A 20,412-nucleotide genomic window follows, 5' to 3' on the forward strand; every position below is an offset into this window, starting at 1 on the left:
GAGCTGCAATCAGCGCGCGTCTCTACATCTGCGCTAATGCTCAACACCAGATCTGATCTGACATGTCGACGGATCCCATTGTGAACGCTATGCAAGGTACAGGCATCCTCCGATCACGCTAACCCACGCCATAGGATTCTGGCAGCCCGTTCTGCGTCATGATTGAACGTATTTTGGCTGGTTGGGCGGGGACGTGAAGGCTGGGTATCGGGGCATTTTCACATCCCATTTTCCTTTTTGCAGATGCCATGATCCAACCTCACACAACCTGCGATGGACATTGACGACGCCCTACCGCCTGCCATCCGTCGTTCGCCGAGAGCTGCCCTTGAGGCGCAGAAGCAGTACAGAGACCACCGAACTTTTGATTTTGACGAATCCGACGAAGACCTGGATGAAGCAGCCCCACCCCCAATAGCGCGCAGTCGATCTGCTTCAATTGACAATCAAACGACATCTCGTCCTACCTCAGCAGGCCTCAATCCACTCCGAGCGCATCCAGTCGATGCGCCGCCGCCAAAGAATCCAGCCCGCCAGTTTTCTCGTCCGTTTCGAAATGAAGAACCTCAACATGTGCGGCCAGCCGAACCGGATCCCCAACTTGAGCCGCAATCCACGCGACGACATCCACGCGGGCTCATATCGTATCGCAACAACAAGAGGGAAATCAGTAACATCAAGCGCTTTCCTCCCCATCTGCGACGCCAGACTTCACTGGAAACTATCAACTCGGTAAATACGACAGCATCTGATGATCAGAGCATCTATGGCCGTGACCCGCCAGAGGTTGAGGCTCCTTCTCCGGATTGGTTTACCTTGGAAGATGATCCGCCGACCAATCCTCCGCCCAGTGTCATGTCCAAAGCCTCTTCAATGAATTCATCAAGTGGAAGCTCGAGGCGAACGTCGACACCCGTAGAGACACCACTAGAGTACGGAAGTCTCGATCACCATACACCGCAGTCACTATTCCGGAAGATGATGCCTCGGCGGTTGACAGACAAGTCGCAAGATCCCCCTCCCAGCCCTAGTCGCCTAGTCATAGCAAAGTCAACTTCGGTTGATCGGACGTCCGCCCATATCTCCAGCTTTTCAAGATCAACAACATCCATATCAGAAGAGCAACGGTCTATGCCCGAGGAACGTTCCCTTCAGTCTGTACTAGACAACGTGGAGCGAAGCCGATCTGGCTCAAAGTCAAGCGGAAGCAGTAAATGGAGTGCGAGCGACTTCGACACAACTACTCTGTCCGAAGCTGAACTCAAGAGGTGTAAAAAGAAAGGCATCAATCCAGCCTTGTACGCTGAGATGCGGGCAGCGAAGAAGGGAAAGTGGACTAGTCCCATTGCTGGCAATACCTTCCTTTAGTGTTCATGGCTCGGAGTTACGATACACCTCCGCTGATGCGCCCGACCGTCTGGGAGGTAGGATCCCCCTTACGTACCGGCAACCGACACGACTTCCATACACTTGCTGCTTTTACAAATTCTGAGACCATGGCGCGTGGCTTGAGCCCAGCAGCGAGTACACCGTACAAGTCCTCCTTCGGTTGGAAACCTTATCCTCGTGTCAATGCTTGGCGACCCAATCCCAGACATGTGACGTCCTTCATTCCACCGCCCACGCCTCACTCAGACACCAACCGCGCGCATCGTGCCGTTCCACGGACCTTCTCGGACGGCGACTATCGGTGAAAGGGATGACATCTCGCCGTCCTCGGGTGTAGCCCTCCACATCGGCGAGAAGGTGTACGGCGAGGTGGTGTACGCAAATTGCTACCAATGCGTTTTGAGATTTGGGTGCATCGTCAACGTGTTGGTTTACGGGTTATCATGTTCTAGATAAGTTGACCTGGATATTGTGTGCAAGCTCATGCAGATGTCCTTGCGCTTTTTCTGTCGCAGCTGCATTGTGAGCGTATCGTCCGAGTTCCGTCCTTCTCATATGTCATCGAATGGTTTTGAGCTTATGGTGTATTATATATCTCTTTCATATGTCCAAGGGGCGCATAACGGAAACTGGTAATGGTATTAAGCGATGGAGTCTCGGTTCGTTTCACCATCTACAGATACCAATAGTAATCCATCTTACGAAGATCCACTATCGCGAGGTCTACCCTGAATGTGAGGGATATCTCATCGGCCTCTGTTCACTCGAGCAGGAGTAGCCATGTCGATGCACATAGCTTGGACTACACCAACATGTAATCAATATCTACCTCGATTGCTTAAGAAATGACCGTGCCCGTCATGTCCATGACAACTCTCATTCTCCTTCCCATTTGTTGCGACTATTATGTTCACAAGCCACAAACAGGATATGATCGAGAACGCAACTCTGGTCGCCGAGAAAATGACCAGCAACAGCTTAGACGAACGTACAGATGAAGGAATGCTGACAATGACAACGGGAGTGACAGCGAGAGCGCAATCGAATACCAAGTAGGAGCGACACCAAGCGAAGACTTCGAGCACCTATACTGGTCGTTCCTCGAAGACACATCTCGTATCCAAGTACACTTCGATGCATTCACAAGGCCTACCTCTATACACACACACCCTTCCCAGACCAGACCATCACCAAACAGTCCGCTAGTCCACTACCCTGCCGCAAGATCGCCTTCGACCTCCCTGTGGTGGCCTACATCGAAACGACCAGCTGCAAGCAACTGCGTCACTTGATCATTACCAATCCAGATAACGACACTATCACCGTTGCCGATGCAGTTGAATAGCTCTCACGCTACATTAATGAACACAGAGACGACATATCTCAAGTCGTAGGGTTCAGCATGAAATTTAAACCCCCTATCACTTATATAGACGACAAACCGGTGAACACCAAACTCTTCTTCGTAGAGGCCTCATACAGTGTTATTGACGAGACATATTACACTATAATCGTAGAGATAAATGATAGGATGAATGTAAACACTGAACACCAAAAGAACAAAGAAACACAATCCCCAACGGTCTATCCAAGACCAGGGGAAGCGAGAGAGGGCATTCCCGGATCATGCAAGAACCATTTCACTCTAACAGAAACCACACCCAGACGAATTCCCACCTTCTAGAACCCGCAACATAGATTGCGCGAGCATACGTTGAGCTCAGCCAAATCTGACACACTGTCGTTGTCGTCTATCAACCTCCACGTGGTTTACTGGGGAACAAGGGGAAACAGTAAGCAAAATAGATTAAAGCCCTACTATATGGAAATAACTCGACACACGCGCCCAGACGGCACCATGGCAGTCCACGGCCGGCCCGGATCGGTCAGTCAGTGGAGAGTTTTAGGTCTAACCTTCTACAACAAACCGAACACTGACAGGGACGTACGTGGATGTCGAATAACTTTCTGCGACGGACGCGGCGAAGAAGGTGCGAGTAAGGATTAAATGGCGTGCTTTCACGTGCCTCTTCATGCTAATGTTATGTAGAGTGGGATGTGGTATCGTGAGAAACCTACAGGACCGATAGCCCATGGTGTTGGTATTTTGCCCATCAATTTTCGTCAGCCTCATCGTCGATCGCAGGGAAGAATGTATCGTGGGAACCTTCCTATTGCAGAGAGCCGTGAGAGCAGGCCCGAAGGTGGAGGGCGCGGCGCAAGTTGATTAATCTGCTCGGTTTGGAAGGTCTAGAATGTTGTTGGGGGTGATGCCTCATCTCCATGATGTTGTACTGGTGCTCCACGCGCAAAAGCGCGATCACGATCCACGATCACTGCTGCTCGATCACGATGCGGCATGGGGGTGACGCGGTGTAACGTGCCGCCTTGTCTAGGCTTTCGACATGGTATACACTGATTGTACATGTTTGAATGCACTAGCGACCCGTGTGTGCAGTAGTACGGGCGGAACTTCGAGTTTACATCATGCCGTTTTTTGCTGAACATGGTGAGGTTAGTGCAGACACACTCCCCTACCGATCGTGAGTTTAAGCGGGGCTGAAAATTGTAAGCAGAGGCATAAGCTATCCGGAATACATCCCATATACATACTCCTACACCGATACATGTACCGAGTAAGAGAGGCCCAAAGTATTGGCCAAGCACCAACCAGAGCGAATCGCTTAGTCGGTTATTGTGATGCTATTCATACCAATATCGCCATCATCGATTACTTGCAAGCATGCAAGGCACCATCACAGCCTGTTCCTTCTCCATTCCGACATGTGCTCCGATCCATCCCACCACACGCACACCAAGATCAACAAACTGCAGTGGCTGTGAGAGCCCACTATCCTAACGGCAGTTACTGCTTAGCGCCGCTCGTCACACACGATCATGTCTCATGGCGCATGCGATCAGCGGCGTGCTGCTTTTGGCCCTGCTTCCTGCCCCTCACTAGTGTCTTGATCCGCTGACACAGCTGTCTATCTTGACCCCAACGGGAAGGCGACGATCAGTGTGCGCTGCTTTTGCTACGTCCTTCGCGCTAACGGGATAAGGAGAGCTGGCGGGAAAGGTAGAATGCTGCACGCGGGTTGGACGACCACTTTGCATGCTTGGGCCATATTGCGTCGATTGGTTTGCTTGAAGATTTGTGTCATTACAAACTCGCGATTTCGATGTTCGACATGCAATGGCGTCGGCGGTTCAGCTGCGCCCCCTTTAACGTTCGTGCGGGGTCGGGAATGCTAAGACAAACTCCTTTGCCTTCCGCCAGTTCCCCATCTTCCTATTCGCGAGGACGCGCAGGGAGATTGGACATGCTCCGACCATGTCTTACGTGAACATAGATGGGTAGCATCTCCACTGGGTAACGAGCGAAAGATCAGCGGGCTTTTGGTACTCCACAACGCTGCTGTTGTATCTCTAGGTGATCGTCGAGACTAGGTGACGATTAAACCTTCGACGTCACATCGTGTGGCTTATCTCCAGCGAACAGATGTGCTTTCTAGAAGGCTTCGAGAAGTTTTGCCACTCTCGTGTTTGCTTTTGTGCGAAACCCCTCTCTTGGCCCAGCTCCATGTGTTCAACGCTGGTGGGTGCGATGATGGAAGAGCGATGAGGGGTAAGTCGCACAAAGCGGCCAGGGTAAACAGGTCTATTACGTTGCGCAGACTTCGTCATCGTGCCTGCGCGAATTTCAACGTCGTTGGTAATAGCTATGCAATTGAGAGACTGGTTGTACGTTTAGCTGGTAGGATCCAGTTAGCCCGGTGGAGTGATTTTTCGCGGTTTACAAGTCCGTCGATAACGATGTTACCTGCACATTGACGAATCACGGGTTTACGTCCCCTTTCTGCTCCGCGGAGGGCATCTTGCATCGGCGAACGGGTGTTGCCGTCAAGTGGTTAGTCGGTCGGTCTTGGTATTTTGTAGTCCGGCTTGGAACGTAATGGTTACTGGTAGGTTTGGACGGCGTGCTGCGCTGCTGGCAAGTCTATCTGCAATGCAATGGCCGCGCGGGAGGCTGTGCGCTGGGTACAAGTGCCGGGCAGGCTTGGGTGGATGGGGAAGGAGACAGGACAATCTCAGTGTGCGCGCGGGAATAAAGCGATAGAGTTGCGGGAATGGGAGATTGCGATATTGTGAATAGATCTTTAGATTGATTGAGGCTGAATTACTGCGAACGAATATTTGCAATGCTCATGTGTTTGGCTGGGGCGTGCGCGATACCTGACGAGAGGGCAACCGTTGATAGCGATAAAATCTAGTCATGTAGCGTACCTCATACCTAGGTATCTTTCCATTGTGACCTTATCAACCTTCAATTCGGATATACATACACGGAGCGACGTCGCTAGCTTGTACATTTGATCAGCAACGCGAAAAGCTCCATGACTCTGCGCTGTCGAGATCTTCCGCCCCAAGCGTCAAGGTCCTGAAGTTGAGGTCGTGCTTCAGCACAAGCCATCACAATATCAAATACCTCCACGAACAACACCTTTCAACAAGACAAGGCATCCCAGAGGTCGTCGAGTCATATCTTCCACCAGTATCCAAGTGAAACATGTCACGCCTGAACATCGATTCAACGTCCCATCTTTGAAACGAGTTTACCCGCATGGTACCTCGAGCCGCCGTAAGCGCTGAACGACAACAATATCAAGGAAGCCATGGTATAGCACAATACGGATATCGCTGATGCCGTAGATAATACCTGGCCCGGGCACAGTATATGGGAGATTTGTAGATGCTTACCGTATACCGTATACGTTCAGCAATGTAACTCCCCTTAGACATCACATCGTCGTCCCAGGAGAGCGATTACCTCATCCACCCCAGCACAACGGGGTCCCGAAACCACGTTCGCGGCAATGCAAATGCACGCCAACTCCACGTGCTGCCTCGCTCAAGGGCCCACCTAAAAAGAGAATAGAACAAAACCAAACGTTCGTGCACGAGGGAGGAACCAGGAATTGTGCATAGCGTTTGTGATGTACACTTTCCCTTACGCCGCCACCACCAACATTACTCGCTCTCGCATCCTTTGGTGTGCGGCACAGTTGCAGGAAAGGAGGACTTCGGGCTTGGCAACGACATGTGAACGGCGTTCTGGACTGGAAGGGCGGATTCCGCGAGCATGGGATTGGTAATGTGCCATGTTCCTGAAGTTTGGGGTCGGCGAGCGGGCTGGCGCGCTCGGTTACACGTCGTTGGTGCTGCGTGGTTGAGCTGGAGCGCGAGGCTGATCGGTGTGCTCATGTATGTGATATAGGGATAGAGTTTGGGTTCATTGGGATGATGTGAGAAAGAGATCCGCGGAGGCGGCCTATCGTAACGCCTTGGTTGGTGTGCTCGTATGGTGTGTGGTTCGGATCCGAATAGGAAGGGGAGAGGCGTGTGAGAAAATAGCAATAGCCATCTGAATAGTATCGTGCACGCCTGAAATGTGGCAACTATCGACCGACTCACAGCACGTGGCCTAAGACGCCACCCCGTGATGGGACAACTGCCATGACAAAGTCTCCGCCTACTCATCCTTCCACCCCAACTTCAAGTTCACCACCCAACACATTGGTCTACGCTTCACACGTCACGCATCTTCCTTCGGCGATTGCCCTCGCACCGGGCACCTCGGGCACCGCATCCCTTACCCAACCCGTGGCCATGGGTAGCACATCAATGGCGTAGCTGAAAGTACACGATGGAAAGAAGGGCTTTCCCAATCCAGCAGCTCATTCGCCCGGGTCCTCGGCGACCGTCTCCAGCCCAGCGGAGAGAAGTAGGGGCGGAAAGGATCCAAGGGATACCGCGGAGTCGGTGTTCAAGGAGTGGAAAGGAGACTGCTATTATCGGTGTGTCCCATATGACCACCGATGGGCGTCCCGGTTATACGGCGAAAGGGATTGATTGAGGATATCCCTTTGCTTTGCGTTCGGCGATTCCTTGCGTAGCCTATGCGCGCGAGAAGATCTACATGCTGTCCCGGACGAACGAGCTCCGATGCAAGGCATCAGGTTGGTGGGCGCTGTGTAAGATGCGATTTGTTGATGTGTAGGCAGTGGAGTTCCGATATGTTGGTACAGAAAGGGAGTCGGAGGTACCGCTGCGATGGCGTAGACAACCTGTATCCGACATTGCCTGATTGAGTAAGAACGTCACAGCAAGGGAACGGCATTGAAACAGTTTTTGTGTGTTGTTGACCAACAATGGTAAACAGTCGTGATTCTAGCGCTTCATGCGCTTTGGTATCTACTCCAATCCGAACCCCATCCATGCCTATGAACAGTCAATGCGCCTCGGAAACAAATCCGAAGCACGCCCGCTACGGGGCAAAGTGAAAAGTAGCCGTAATGATACAGAGAAAATATTCAAAACCGTCCGCCCAGTAGGTCATTCGTGATATGCTCTTGATAGATGGAAACGTCAAATGTAACGCCTGGGCCTAGCCACTACAAGTGGATATAGGAAGTGTGGCCGCCAAGTTTCGCAACGCCGTTTCGCAAAATGTCTAGTAGTTTGAAGTTGAGAAGGAAGTGGAAATGCCGAAAACAACCTCGCCGGGTCGTGTGAGCCAGTTGCGCCTTCGCATGCCCGTGGACTCGGGGTGGGAAATCAGTTACGCCGGTGTTTATGCAACCCAGTATGCAAGGTCAAGGTGATGCAAATCGCTCTGATTGCATCTTCGTAATCGTGTCGCTTTTGAATGACGGAATGTCGGTGTGATGGTGAAGAATGTAAGAGGTGAGTGGGTAGCTTAGAACAGACCACCTTCGACAACGCCTGGTTCGTCGTCTCGGAGCTGGCCGCCGCTCTTCTTCTTGGGCCAGAGCTTGCTGCTTACTCGCTTCCAGCTATCCCGGGTAGCGCTGGCGAGGCCATTGTGCTCTCCTCGGCTGTTGCGGGGGCTGGGTGTGCCGCTATTCGAGCCAGTGTCGTAGTAGGCTTGATGAAAGTCGGCCATGGGATAATCGCTCATGGGCGGTGTGCCAGGCGGTGTAAGTGGATCGCTCATGCCCGACGGGCTGCTGGCGCTGCCAGAGTCATCGGTCAATGCATCGCTGCCACTAGTGTAGCCAGATGTAACACGGGTGTGTGCTTGACCGGAAGAGGTGGGCTGCGAGTGGAATCGAGAGTGTGAGAAGGGTCTCGAGGCCATGAAGCCAGACGTCAGTGACGACGGTGCCGATGCTCGTTGGTGGGCAGGCACGGGCGGCTGTGACGAGCGGGAGAGCATACTCCGCTCCTCGTAGCTGCGGGTCGATGAGCGCGAGATGTTGCTACCGGCGTAGCTCTCGTGGCTGGCGGGGTGAGCGCTCTGTGGGCTGACAGAGTTGAGGAACGAGACCAGTACGCTCTCCTCCATGAGCTCGTTGATCTTGGCCACGGCACTGTCTAATGCCGATGGGTGGGGTGGGACGTATGAGTCGGAAAGGCTTAGTAGAGTGTCGCGGACTTCGGCGGGAAGGTTGACCTGCGGCTGTTAGTGGAGGTTGGGTAGACAGGATTGAAGGAACGTACTTCTCGTGGGCCGGACTCGCGGATGTAGGCATCAATGAGGCGACGCCAGAGCATCAGCACGTAGCCGCACTCTTCGGACAATGGCGAGATGGGGCTCCCGGGATGGCGGTTGACCATCTTGGAGTAGTGCTTGCGGTAGCGGGAGGCGTCCATGGTGAATTCGAGGTTCTCGAGGCAGTGGTTCTGGGACAGGAAGGCCATGAAGGAGGTGAGGGTGTAGGGCGGCGGGGCGGTGTTGCTGAGGATCTCCTGCAGGTTTGGTTTCCGGCATTGCGGGCTGGGGATGTTCTTGGGTATCGAGACGGTCAGCGGGGTGGGCTGGCAGTCGGACAGGGCCATCTTGACGTCGCGGGCATCAAAGTCGGCCAGCGAGGGCGTGGGCGAGGACGAGGCGGTCGAGTCGGTGCGGATGGACAGGGCGTGGCTTCCGGATTTGCGTGTGACCATGACGCTGCGCCAGAACTGCTTGTAAACACGGCGGGCGTCCTTCCTGCTCTGCTCGTCGAAGCCTTCACAGGAACAGAGTTGCAGTTGTTGCGCCAGCTTGGCGTTGGCGGCACGAGGTTCGGGCGAACCTAGTGTCTTGGGCGGTGGTGGGAAGTTATCGCTCCGGCGGCGGCAGCATCGGGGGGTGGGTGGGAGTGGTAGGCGGGGACTGTATATACGTTGGTGTGGGTAGGCGTGTGTGAGACCGATGTGCGTCAGGACGTGGCTATGGACAGCAGGCTATGGACAGGTGCGGCTCAGCGTGGTTTTGAGCAAGCGGCAGTGGAGAGTCAGGGAGTCTTGGGTCAATGCTTGGGCGGAAAGCTCAGTCAGGACGCACACGCCAGGGCCCACCAGCGGTTTGGCCATCACGAAGGATCGAGGGCCCATAGCTGAGGGCTCGCTGCCGTAAAAGCGGCGGCACGCGCTACCTGGGCATTGGCCGCCCATGTCTTCTGGAAGACGCACGCCCGCATCATCATCCTGGCCGAAACCGCCCCCTGCTGCTCAGTCTTGCCACGCCGATGGGTGCTGATGGGCGCGCTGCCCTGCCCGACCTGGCCGCCTGCTGTGACAGACTGCGACACTGCACACTGCGACATCAGCGCCGCCGACGAACGACGCGTCGCTTTCCGAGGGCGTGGGAGGTCGCACCGCAGACAGCCAGCACGGTCGCTCTCTATCTCACCAGCCATGCCCGTCTGGTTGCGACGCCCGGCACTAGCTGCGTGCATAGATTACCTTGGCCCCCCAGCCTTGTGCGTCGCCGCAGCCCTCTCTAGCAGCCGACTGGGCGTAGCCTGCCCCCAAACGGCCCTTTTAGACGATAAAGAGCACCCTTCTCCAGTTTCCGTCGCCTTTCCTTACCAGTCCGTACGAGTTGCGAGACGGATGGCAATCGAGTGCACAGTGGAGGTCCCAGGGACGTGGAATGCGCAGCCTGAGCACCTCCCAGCACGCCGCAAACGACGGCGGAGCCCACTAATCCACCCTATGACTCTGCCTACACAACAAAGGAAAGTAGATCGATCGCACGCCCGCCCATGTCTCTTGCTTGCTTTGTCACAGCATGTACAGCCCACATTGAACTACACCATGCCCAGTGTCACCTGCTGCCGCGTGATGTGCACGCGCAACGGTACTTGATCAAGTCGTCCTCGCCAATCACGCTCCTGATGTCTTACACCACGCCAGCCGCACGGCCACACGCTTGGCCCTCGCCCTACGCCTGGGGTCAGACTCGTCCTCCAAGTGCTCCCCAATCTCGCCCATTACTGACGCAAACCCGCCCTCAGCCAACCGCCCTCCACTTGGGATGCGCCGGCGCCTCTCTAGCCTTCTAGCACCCTTCTCTAGCAAACACTCCCACACCGTGCGACTGTACTCACCTGTAGTATATGCAGTATGCCATCTTTCTTTTGTGCCCGCTGCTCTATCCACCCGGCTATACAATCCTGCCCTGCTATCCCGCCAGCGTCTCGCTCTCTCAAACGAGGGAATGCTGACGTTCCACCAGCGCTACCATCAGGCCACCTACCCCCAATCCCTGTCCCATCGCACTTTCTTTCACCGTGCAACCGAAGAAATCTTCTAGAACGATTTCATCCTTCTAGAAATTTACCCGAACCTGCCTAGTGCGTCCACACACGCCCTGCGCGTCGATCCAGGATCTCCGTCAACCTCCTGCATGTCCAGCGAAACGCCTGTAACACTCGACCCTCGAAGCCTTCACCTCGGAAATCGCTCACCTATTCGATGTAGCGCTGCCACCTGTTGAGGGCGCCTTCGGGCTTTCTCCAAGCGCCGACCCTGCCGTGCTTCGTGAAGATGCAAATGTGGCGCTTCTAGAAGGACTGCTGTGTCGTTGCAGCACCGCCAGTAGCCGGCTAACGACTCAGCTCGCGCCGACGCGCACCCAAATTCATTCCGCACCGAAAATTTTGAGCCGCCAACAAAAAAAGCTCGGAGCCTCAGGAACATAGCATGACGCAGCCAGTGGGCCATTTTTTGTTCGCGTAGTCGTGATTCACCCGCTTCACCGCTTCGTGGGGTTTCGTTTTTTAGCCGCATCCCACGCTCCGTCGGAGCACCGCGATCGCTGAAACTACACGCTGACCTTGGCGGAGTCTCTGTTGTTCGAGCCTCAGTCAAGTCGGAACGACATGTCCTCTCCTTGCATGGTGGCGTCCATAATGTGCGCCTTTTTGCTTGTTAGAGCCCCAACGACCACGCCCTCGGTACCAGCTTCCCGACGTTGAGTTGAAGAAATCCTCACTACCAAGGCCATTTTGGCCCTGTGTCATGCATTCGAGCAATCACGAGATTCATGGCATTTAGCCTTAGTTTCCGTTCTTTGCACAGCATTGCCTGTCCACACTCCACATTGTGGTGTTGAGCTTGGACTCAAGCATTGATTGCTTCGGAACCGGCGACCGCCCGCCGAAGAGACGCCAGGTGTACATGAAACCGGACCGATGTGGACCGTAACCACTGTTTGAGCGATGCACTGATGCGTCTGCGCTGGCACATCGTGTGAGCAGAAAAAGGAAAGAGGTAAAAGACATGCTGGTGGTTATCAAACTGCTTCAAACATAGGGCCAGCCGTACATGCTGGTGCCGATCCTATGCCGTTGCCGATGAGTCAATCGGCTGACGTCGTTACCCAGCGACGTTGGTTACGTTTGCCCTGGATCCCACGACAGCCTGCAACACGCGAGTGCTTCGATCGGGTTACCTGTCTCCCCAACAAGACGCCCGTCTAGGTATTTCCTTGGTGTTTTTCACGTCGTTCGTTTCACGGCTCTTGACAAGGCAGTTGAGGTCCATGCTACCTCGTCATCCCACTTTCTGGATGTCCATCTGCAACCGTGTCCCGGCTTGCGTCTCCAGCGCAGCGACATCTAGATCCCATCCCTTCCCCCTCATCTCGTCCCCATATTTTCCAAACGTCGCCCGGACGTCCTCCAACGTCTGCCTCAACTCAGCCTTCAGGCGATCCTTGGCCGGAGGTAGTGCTTCATTGGGCTGATCACCCGAGTGCCCATTCCCATCTCGGGCCCTCTTCGCAAACAACAGTGCGTGAGCCCATGCTTTGAGATGATCCGTCGGTCCACACTCTGCTTTCAGTGCAATGGAGATATAAGATGCGGATGCAGCGGGACACATGATGTATGCCTCGCCAGCGAAGACGGTTAGTAGTTCGGAGATTTGTATAGTCCGCAGAGCGAGCGAGCCCGTTTGCCTATTTTTTTGCCCAGTTTGGCCTAGCATATCCTGGAGAGATACGCCAATCTTACACTGGCCGAGCACTTCGTCGTCGGACCAGCGTAATACGTCACCTCTGTGGAAGATGCGCTCGCGCTTAGACACTTCGGTCGGACTCAGCACAACGCCGTGCTGGAACATGTTGCTGAACAGGATGTTGGCGCGCTGTCTGTTGAGTGATGCGATGCTGACGGCCCTCACAGCGGCATAGTTGGTTGCTAAATGTATTCCTAGCAGGAAGATGAGTGTGCTCCATGTCGCAAAGGGTGAGGTGATGTAGGATACTACCAGGCTGCCTGCCTAGCCGGCGTATTAGTCATCACATCAGCAGTGTGTAAGCTCGGCGGTACTTACAAGCATACCCATTAGAGAGATCACTGTCTCTTGGCTCGAGTCTTTCTAAGCATTAGTCAGTAACGGTCATGTGTACCCAACCTACACTGTGCCCCACAGCATAAGTCGTAAGCCATCTATGCAGATCTGTGTATTGGGCATGATAGCACATGGTCTTAATAGCCATTGTAAGACACGTGCTTGTAGACATCCGAATGCTTTTCTGCTCGCTGTTTCATAGTGAAGAAGAAAAGAAAACAGCAAACTCACAGCGTTCACCTCCCCCAAATTCCCCTTCTTCGCAAAATGCGCACTCAAACTCGCTTTCGCACTTCCTGCACAAACCCCACATAAGGCCCTCAGACAGCTCGAGAAGCTCAGCACAGCCACGCGGATGGGTTTGGGGAAGGCGGGTGATAAGCAGTCGAGCACCATGGCTGTGTCGTTGAAGACATCGGCGGCTAGTCGGTACATTTTACATTCAGGCTCGAGGGCTGTGCCGAGACGGTGCGCGAAGAGGATCGTAGCGATACGGCCGGTAGACTCTTGGAGTACGGAGAGGAGGAGTGCGGAAGTGGGGGATGCGTTTGAGTCGCCGACGCCGACGCCTGGGTGGGTGGTCAGATGGGTGGTGGTGATATTTGCTGTTGGGTGTCATCGTGATGGAGTGTCTCCACGTTTGGTGCTTGTGATGTACAGTCCTTTCTCTTGAGAGCCTTGTTGACAACGCAGCATCTCTGGTTTACCCAAGGACGGGGGAAACACGCTGAGTATACTCCATGCCGCACATGGAAACATACCTTCCAGGACAGCTCTCGAAGCCAACATCCCCGCAATTGAAGACGAAAATGCTTGAAGCGAGTCCTATATCAACATATGTTCATCAGCTTTCTTTTGTTCCTGATATTCCAACCCAAACCATTGTGCATCACAAGAGGAAGGGTCTCAGTAAAACATACATAGATCTGATAATGGATATAATCGTCCGTCACACTCTGCGGATATCCCGCTGGCAGAAAAACGTCAAGAAGGCATTGCGCATAGCTCTTTGCTTCTGTGGGATACTAAATCGGTGGAGATGTTATGTCAGTGACCGTAAACACATAGTACACCAACGCGTCTCTGAAGTCAGACTCGCAGTACAGACACCGAGATGTTAAAGGTAAGTAAACCAAATAACCCATATCGAAGTAAGACGAGACGTGGATACAACGTACAATCACATCAACCCTCTTGCCTTCGGCAGAAGTAACATACTGCGCCACCAAATTCCCCGCCTCGTCTCGCTCGGCTATCTCCAGCGCCATCGATACGCGTGCAGACAGTCGAGTGGTGTGAGAATGGAATGACTGGTGCCCGCGTGAAAACGCCCAAGGTCGGTGCAAGTGGCTTCGCAATATCGCGCTAGGGTCCTGTCTCCGTAAACGGTTTGGTGGAATTGGTGGAGTGGAAGTACGCGGGGAGGGAGAGGATCGATGGGGGAAGAGGGGCTGGAACGAACGGAACCCGTGTGTAGATCCATCCGCTTACCTTCCGCCAGCACGATCGTCCACGTTTTGTTGGTTTCCATCAGCTTTCATCTCATGTACAATCAGCTTGCTTGTTATGCTTGCTATCACACTCCTTTGTATGTAGCAAGAACACTGCTGCTTATAGGCAGCTTCCATCTCATGTTAGATGAATTAATACACTCATTTCTCCATCCAACACTTTTGTACATCAAACACATATTCCCCACGATTTGACGAACATCTCACTCCACTTCCCATGGTATTCTCTCCACGACCCCCGTTCGTTTGCGACGGTGTGGAAGATGATGCGCCGCTTTACCATTTCCCTCCTGTCGGCCATGGAAGCGTGGGACTGTGATCTGTGCACCCCAGCTGTATGAAGCTAGCTTCAGCTCTTCATCTATCGCGGAGTATCCTCGTTTGATTGCCTTGTATAGCTATCCCAACAAAAACCCCTTTGCTGCACTGTATTTTACGTTCCCACAAACGGCTTCCCTGCAACGAGGTGAGCCGTCCGTGTTGGGTCTTGTTGTTGAGACCGGAGAGTGCTATACGGATACGACATCAGATGGCTGTGTGAGCCGCTGTCTACATGCACTATAAAATGATGTGAGATTTCGGAGGTATTATTCTGGGCATGCGTGTCTTGGGGTGGGTGATCTGCTTGATGTATGTTGGAAGGGATCTTGTAGGCTTTTAGGGAAGGAGACCGATTGGTACACGTACTGGCGCAGGGAGGAATAGGTGAAGCGGGATGAGGCGGAGGAGATGTATGTGTCATCTTTGCTTATGTGCATGGTGACTGATCGGTCAGCCGTGTTATCGTTAGTCTCTCTCAAGGTTGTAGCCAACGTGTTTTCCCTCAAACACTTACTCATCGCACTGGAAGTTTTAGTGTTTCGTGGCGTGTGAATACCAGAAGACATGCTCGTCTCACGGCAAGTACGATCAGAGCACGGTCTTTCTTCTGGTATCTAGCAGAACACGATGAGTTCTCAAGGCATATGTGGTGTGGAATACAGTAGTCGTCGTGACAAAGATACGCTAGATACCTCTTAACGAACGTACTAATATCACGTGTTGCGACATTCCTCCTCCAGAATAGCGGAACTCGTGTATCTTTGTATCAGCGCAAGTAAGTAACCTGTTGAAGAGACTGTGCGTGATACATCCTATCATGGGCGATCAACTCCAGGGTCGTGGGAAGTGCGATGATGGCTAAAAGTAGACATCCAGGCGACGGCATTCTCGACTTCTGTAACGTGCTTCAGCTAAAACTAGTAGACAGAGGTTGTGATTCCATCAGTTACAGCGGACTGACTCTCTTTGCTTTACAGTTACGATTGATGCTGCGACAGAGAACATACACTGCATGCTAGCAGTCTCTATCGCCCAACACTACGTAGACTCTACGGCTTGTGATTAGAGTAACATACGATCGAGTGCCTGCCGTCCGAATCCGTCTCTTTGCACTCATGAGCATACATGGTTGCAGCTGGAGAATAAACAGCTGAAGTATATATTACATTGAATTGTCTTCTGGCAGTGTATCACTGCCGTCTACCCGCAACCCTGCGCGATAAGAGCGCAACACCCCTAAACTAACAATAACCTGGGTATCTAATCGTGTATCCGAATGTTAAGTAGCGGTACGCAATTCCGCTGCATCGTGCCCAAGATATTGTGTACCATGCAGCGTGTACCAGCCACGCTCTGCAACCCTCCCTCCACACATTGTAAAATACCGTGAACTCCAAACATTATGTATACCCAAAGTACGAGACTGAGCTCGTATGCGAAGACCGTAATTCGAAGAAAGACGTGAGAAGGCAAAGTCGACCTTTGAGAGTCATGGTCGCCCATCGTGCGATCCCCAGTGCCTGTCATGACGCCGTTATGACCACTCGGCGTTACTACAAAAGTATCACGCCACCGCTCAAGCATCCCCATCCTCCCTTTTCCTAACCCCCGCCCTTCCAAACCTCATCTTGCCTCCTAGTCGCTCTACCTCTTCGACGGCTGCATCTCGTTGCCGCTCCAACTCTTTAATGTAGTCGATGGCCACTGCCAGCACCATGCTCTTACTAGGCTTCACTGCGCCCGTATCTGTGGCATCATTCTGCGGTAACATGGGCACAGCCCGACGTAGTCGCTCTAGCTCTGCATTGAGCTTTTCGCGGTACTTGCGCTCGACTTCGGTGTGGGGCATGCATTGCGTCCGGGCGATTTTGGCGGTAGTAGTCGCGGAGGGCTCAGAGGCGGGGCGGTGGATGCGAGGTCGGCCTCGTTTGCGTGGAGCAGGCGGCTTGAGTGAGGTGTCCTCGGGAGAGATGCTGTGGAGTGCGGTGGGCGATAGGGGTATTGGGCTGCCGTGGCCAGTGGGCGGCGTCGGTAAGGGAGAGGGGTTGGACGGATAGCCGTTGGGGAAGTCGGTTGCAGTGTAGGTGTGTTGGAAATCGGCTGGGCAGCTCAAGGGCGTTGAGCTGTAATTCGGCCATGCGTTCAGAGGAGCCTCACCGCCTGCGCTCGTTGCACTGACAAGTGATGGTGTGCTGACGTAGCTGTTGGGTACCGGTGCACTCCAGTTGACATCTCGAGCCCCTGGCGTGATGGATCGGTTGAAGCACTGGCCGCTCCTGCTGTCGTAGGTATTGAAACCATAGTCGGAAAGTGCGGGATATGACTCCGTGAGGTAAGCGTCGATTTCGTCTGGTGATGGGAAGGCATCGCTGTTGGGAGAGTACATTGGGTTATTCGCGGCCACAGGGAAGGCAGGCAGGTTAGAGAAGTCCATCTTGGTGTCTAGCTGCCGCGGAGTTGTGTGGGAAGGCGTTTATTCCTAGTCACTTAGGTTCGGCGAAGTCTCATGGCAGTATATATTCAAGGGCTATTCGTCCTGTCGTCACTCTGTCATCAGCCCTCCCTTGGTATCCTGGCTAGTGATGGTGCCGGTGATCGGGTTGAAGCAGAATATCGAACGATCAACAGGCAGCACACCGGCTTTTGCCAGCTCTCAGAGACTGCGGTAGGCTTGATTGCGCTGCGCCTAGAAGATTCCGAGCTCGGGCGCGCAGCGAAGACGGCGGAGAAGCAACCCACTGGACCACTTGTCGCACCAAAACCTCAGCTCCAACCAAACCCTGGTGACAAGACTTTTTTCATGGCCTTCTTGCAGCCATGATAACCGCCACTTGAATGGCCAAACTGCTGGTAATCTCGCAGCGCCCAGTTTTATCATACGATCTGCGCCAGGGTTGCGAGTCTAGAATGGTCTATCTACTACAGTTGTAGTACGCGATGCCCGCCTCCTCACGGTGTGAGACGCAGCTGTCGTTCCCATGTTGCAGAGTGCCGTGACGTCGATGCAGGTGCTCTGCGAAGCTCGACGCGGGGAAGAAATTCTAGCCGGACAACCCTCCCACATCGAATCACAGCCAGCGAGCTGAAGCACTATACCCAATCAATTCCAGGCGGTGACATGCGGTAATACTTCCCTCAGCACCTGGATCTATTCAGCATATGGTCATCGCCGTCTGCTTTGTCCTTCCAGCAGCTTCCACTTCGCTTACCATGGGCATGCGACTTGGCAACGAGCGGGCTCGGTATGTTCCGGTTAGTAACCCTGGAGGACGTTCACGTGGCTCGATTCAGATCGAGATCAAACTGGCAGCGAATTCCAGAACAGCAGACGCTCGGGAGGGGGCGTATGTTGGTCCTCTCGACCACTTCTGAACATCTGCAGCAGTGATGCCGTTATTATGTTCTACGGTGAACATCATGTCATCTCGAAACACCTGAACCCCAAGTCACGACCAACAGGTACAGGTGCATCACCAACGCCCTTACATTCCTATCACTTATCCGCTAGCGCATCATGCGATGGATGCTTTAAGGGTTTTACGACCTCAGCTCGTCTTGGTGTGAGCAGGTATGTCTTAGATCCTTGGCCCCTGTGCCAGGTCATACTAATTCGCTAGCGCACTTTCGAGAAGTTGAAGAGCAGTTAGCTGAACACCCCCTTGATCATTTGCACTGCAGAATTCATAACTGCGCAAAGCTTAATATCTTAGCTTTTAGTTGAAACAATGTACTCCCAAAGAATCTGCAGGATTTCGTTACGGCGTGACAAACAGATACGACACGGCGCCTTGCTGTGGACTGTCTGATTCGAATCATGGAAAACCACAAACTTTTCTGTACATAAGCCATCCCCCACTTAGGGTGGTCGCAGAGTTTTAGGTGATTACTATACGCAAAAACCCTCAATCTAGCGTACAGCCATACCCCAGTATGTCGGTTTGCTCAATATCGTAATCGCATCAAATGAACTCACGCAAATGCCGAGACCAAGACTGGCGAATTTGTTGTTGAGTAGGAACCGGAGTTTGACAATTGTTCAGATGCAGGCGAGGTGTTTGTTCTGGCGTTCAAAGATCGGTTGGTTTGTTTTCTGTCGTGTCTCCGGGTTAGGTAGGAGAAGTTGTGTTCTTCCATCTCTGCAACTATCATGTTGGCCTTCCATTCCCCAGAGGCAGTAAACTGCCGGCTAAAGACCGGGACCTACAGGCAGTCTAGGCCCTATAGAGGATATTGCGAGCATCTGTGGTGGGAAACCGTATACCCGGACCTGCTGGTTGTGACCACAGCCTCCAACACAAACTGAAAGAGACGAGGCAACCAGATGCGAGTGGCTCCATTGTGAGCTACTAGTTCAGACATTCCCTGCGCCGTCTGTCCCCTCACCCAGATGCTCTCTTAAGATTCACCTGTGGCAGTGAAGTGTTCCGATGGTAATCCAAGGCTCATGGCAGTGTAGAACATTTGCGAGACCTCACACTTTCCGCCCTTTCGGAACAGGTGGTGGTGGCATGATAAGCGGCCTCTTACACGCTGTGAATCCTCGTGGCGCTGGGTACTTTCTGTCCAGCCAGAGATTCCACAGCATGACAGAGGCTGTACTCGACGACCAGTACAGCATCAGTGCGGCAGGTAGATGCTGACACATGGGGCCGATCAATAGAGCCACCCAGAGTAAAGTCCTTCGAAGTATACCGGGCCACCTCCGATTTTTAGTGCTTTCGACACTATTCTTCGAGGTGTAGATGTTTGCGAACATGATGGCTGATGCAATGAATGGGAGGGCACCTGTAGGATCTGGAACAAGTAGATCCTGGAACCAGAGTACCCCCTCTGTTGCCAGCGAAGGCTCAAAATATGCAGAAGGTGTTACACGCGCAACGGTTTCCCCAAGCTCGTTCGTCATCGTTGTGCCTTCGCCTTTGACGGCTGCGATGACCATGCCTACCAGACCATCATGAGCGCCGCATTTCTGCCGTATGACCTCGGCCATGGCGATGAATATAGGTAGTTGCCCAACCGTCCACATGATTTGGCCACTCAAGCTGACGTTCCATCTCTTATCAATCGCCGACGTGACTTCCTTTATCTCTTTACTCGCAGTTACTATGCCCTGTTTTATTGTTCTGAAACCGCCGCGCTTCAATACCTCGTCACGTTTCTTGTAAGCAAGTGCTTCTCGGAGCGGTTGGAGACCAATGTATCGGGCCATAAGAGCGCGCGACCGAGTCCCGAATGTCGTAACAAGAAGACCGCGGGTGATGAAGGCGGTGATTGGTATGGCGGCATACCATGGTACGGCGGTGTGGACGAGCGACATCAGCTCGTGGGGAAGGTACAGGATGGCATCGACGAGGGGATCCTGTCGCGGGGCCGAAGCGTGGAAGGCGCGAGCCGATGGTCGACATATTGAAGATCTAGATGTGGTGGAGGTCCTCGGAAGCAGTTGGCATGCTGGCTGCCGCAGGAGGCGCGACGACAGCATCTTGCTGTAGTTTTGGTGTTGCAGCTGGATATCAAAATGTCCGATTCCCGAGAGGAAGAGGCT

At 53.4% G+C, this 20,412-nt stretch overlaps 5 protein-coding genes across 5 annotated transcripts; 1 reads left to right on the forward strand and 4 right to left on the reverse strand.

The window, feature by feature from the left end:
* Positions 1–273: 273 nt before the first annotated feature.
* Positions 274–1,368, forward strand: J4E86_001811 (uncharacterized protein; the record flags this gene model as incomplete). The annotated part of the gene is made up of 1 exon (XM_051442374.1): positions 274–1,368. One exon carries the CDS (start codon positions 274–276, stop codon positions 1,366–1,368), a length of 1,095 nt encoding a protein of 364 aa, XP_051305962.1.
* Positions 1,369–8,149: 6,781 nt separating this feature from the next.
* J4E86_001812 (uncharacterized protein) lies at positions 8,150–9,360 on the reverse strand (the record flags this gene model as incomplete). The annotated part of the gene is made up of 2 exons (XM_051442375.1): positions 8,150–8,866; positions 8,914–9,360. The coding sequence occupies 2 exons, from the start codon at positions 9,358–9,360 to the stop codon at positions 8,150–8,152; spliced, it is 1,164 nt and encodes a 387-aa protein (XP_051305963.1).
* Positions 9,361–12,234: 2,874 nt separating this feature from the next.
* J4E86_001813 (uncharacterized protein) lies at positions 12,235–13,731 on the reverse strand (the record flags this gene model as incomplete). The annotated part of the gene is made up of 4 exons (XM_051442376.1): positions 12,235–12,963; positions 13,018–13,062; positions 13,267–13,604; positions 13,674–13,731. The coding sequence occupies 4 exons, from the start codon at positions 13,729–13,731 to the stop codon at positions 12,235–12,237; spliced, it is 1,170 nt and encodes a 389-aa protein (XP_051305964.1).
* Positions 13,732–16,443: 2,712 nt separating this feature from the next.
* J4E86_001814 (uncharacterized protein) lies at positions 16,444–17,253 on the reverse strand (the record flags this gene model as incomplete). The annotated part of the gene is made up of 1 exon (XM_051442377.1): positions 16,444–17,253. The coding sequence occupies one exon, from the start codon at positions 17,251–17,253 to the stop codon at positions 16,444–16,446; it is 810 nt and encodes a 269-aa protein (XP_051305965.1).
* Positions 17,254–19,338: 2,085 nt separating this feature from the next.
* On the reverse strand, positions 19,339–20,349 carry J4E86_001815 (uncharacterized protein; the record flags this gene model as incomplete). Its single annotated transcript, XM_051442378.1, has 1 exon — positions 19,339–20,349. The coding sequence occupies one exon, from the start codon at positions 20,347–20,349 to the stop codon at positions 19,339–19,341; it is 1,011 nt and encodes a 336-aa protein (XP_051305966.1).
* Between the last annotated feature and the right edge of the window lie 63 nt (positions 20,350–20,412).

This window comes from Alternaria arbusti, assembly GCF_024043155.1.
Source record: "Alternaria arbusti strain BMP 1465 chromosome Unknown scaffold_2, whole genome shotgun sequence".
NCBI lineage: Eukaryota > Fungi > Ascomycota > Dothideomycetes > Pleosporales > Pleosporaceae > Alternaria > Alternaria arbusti.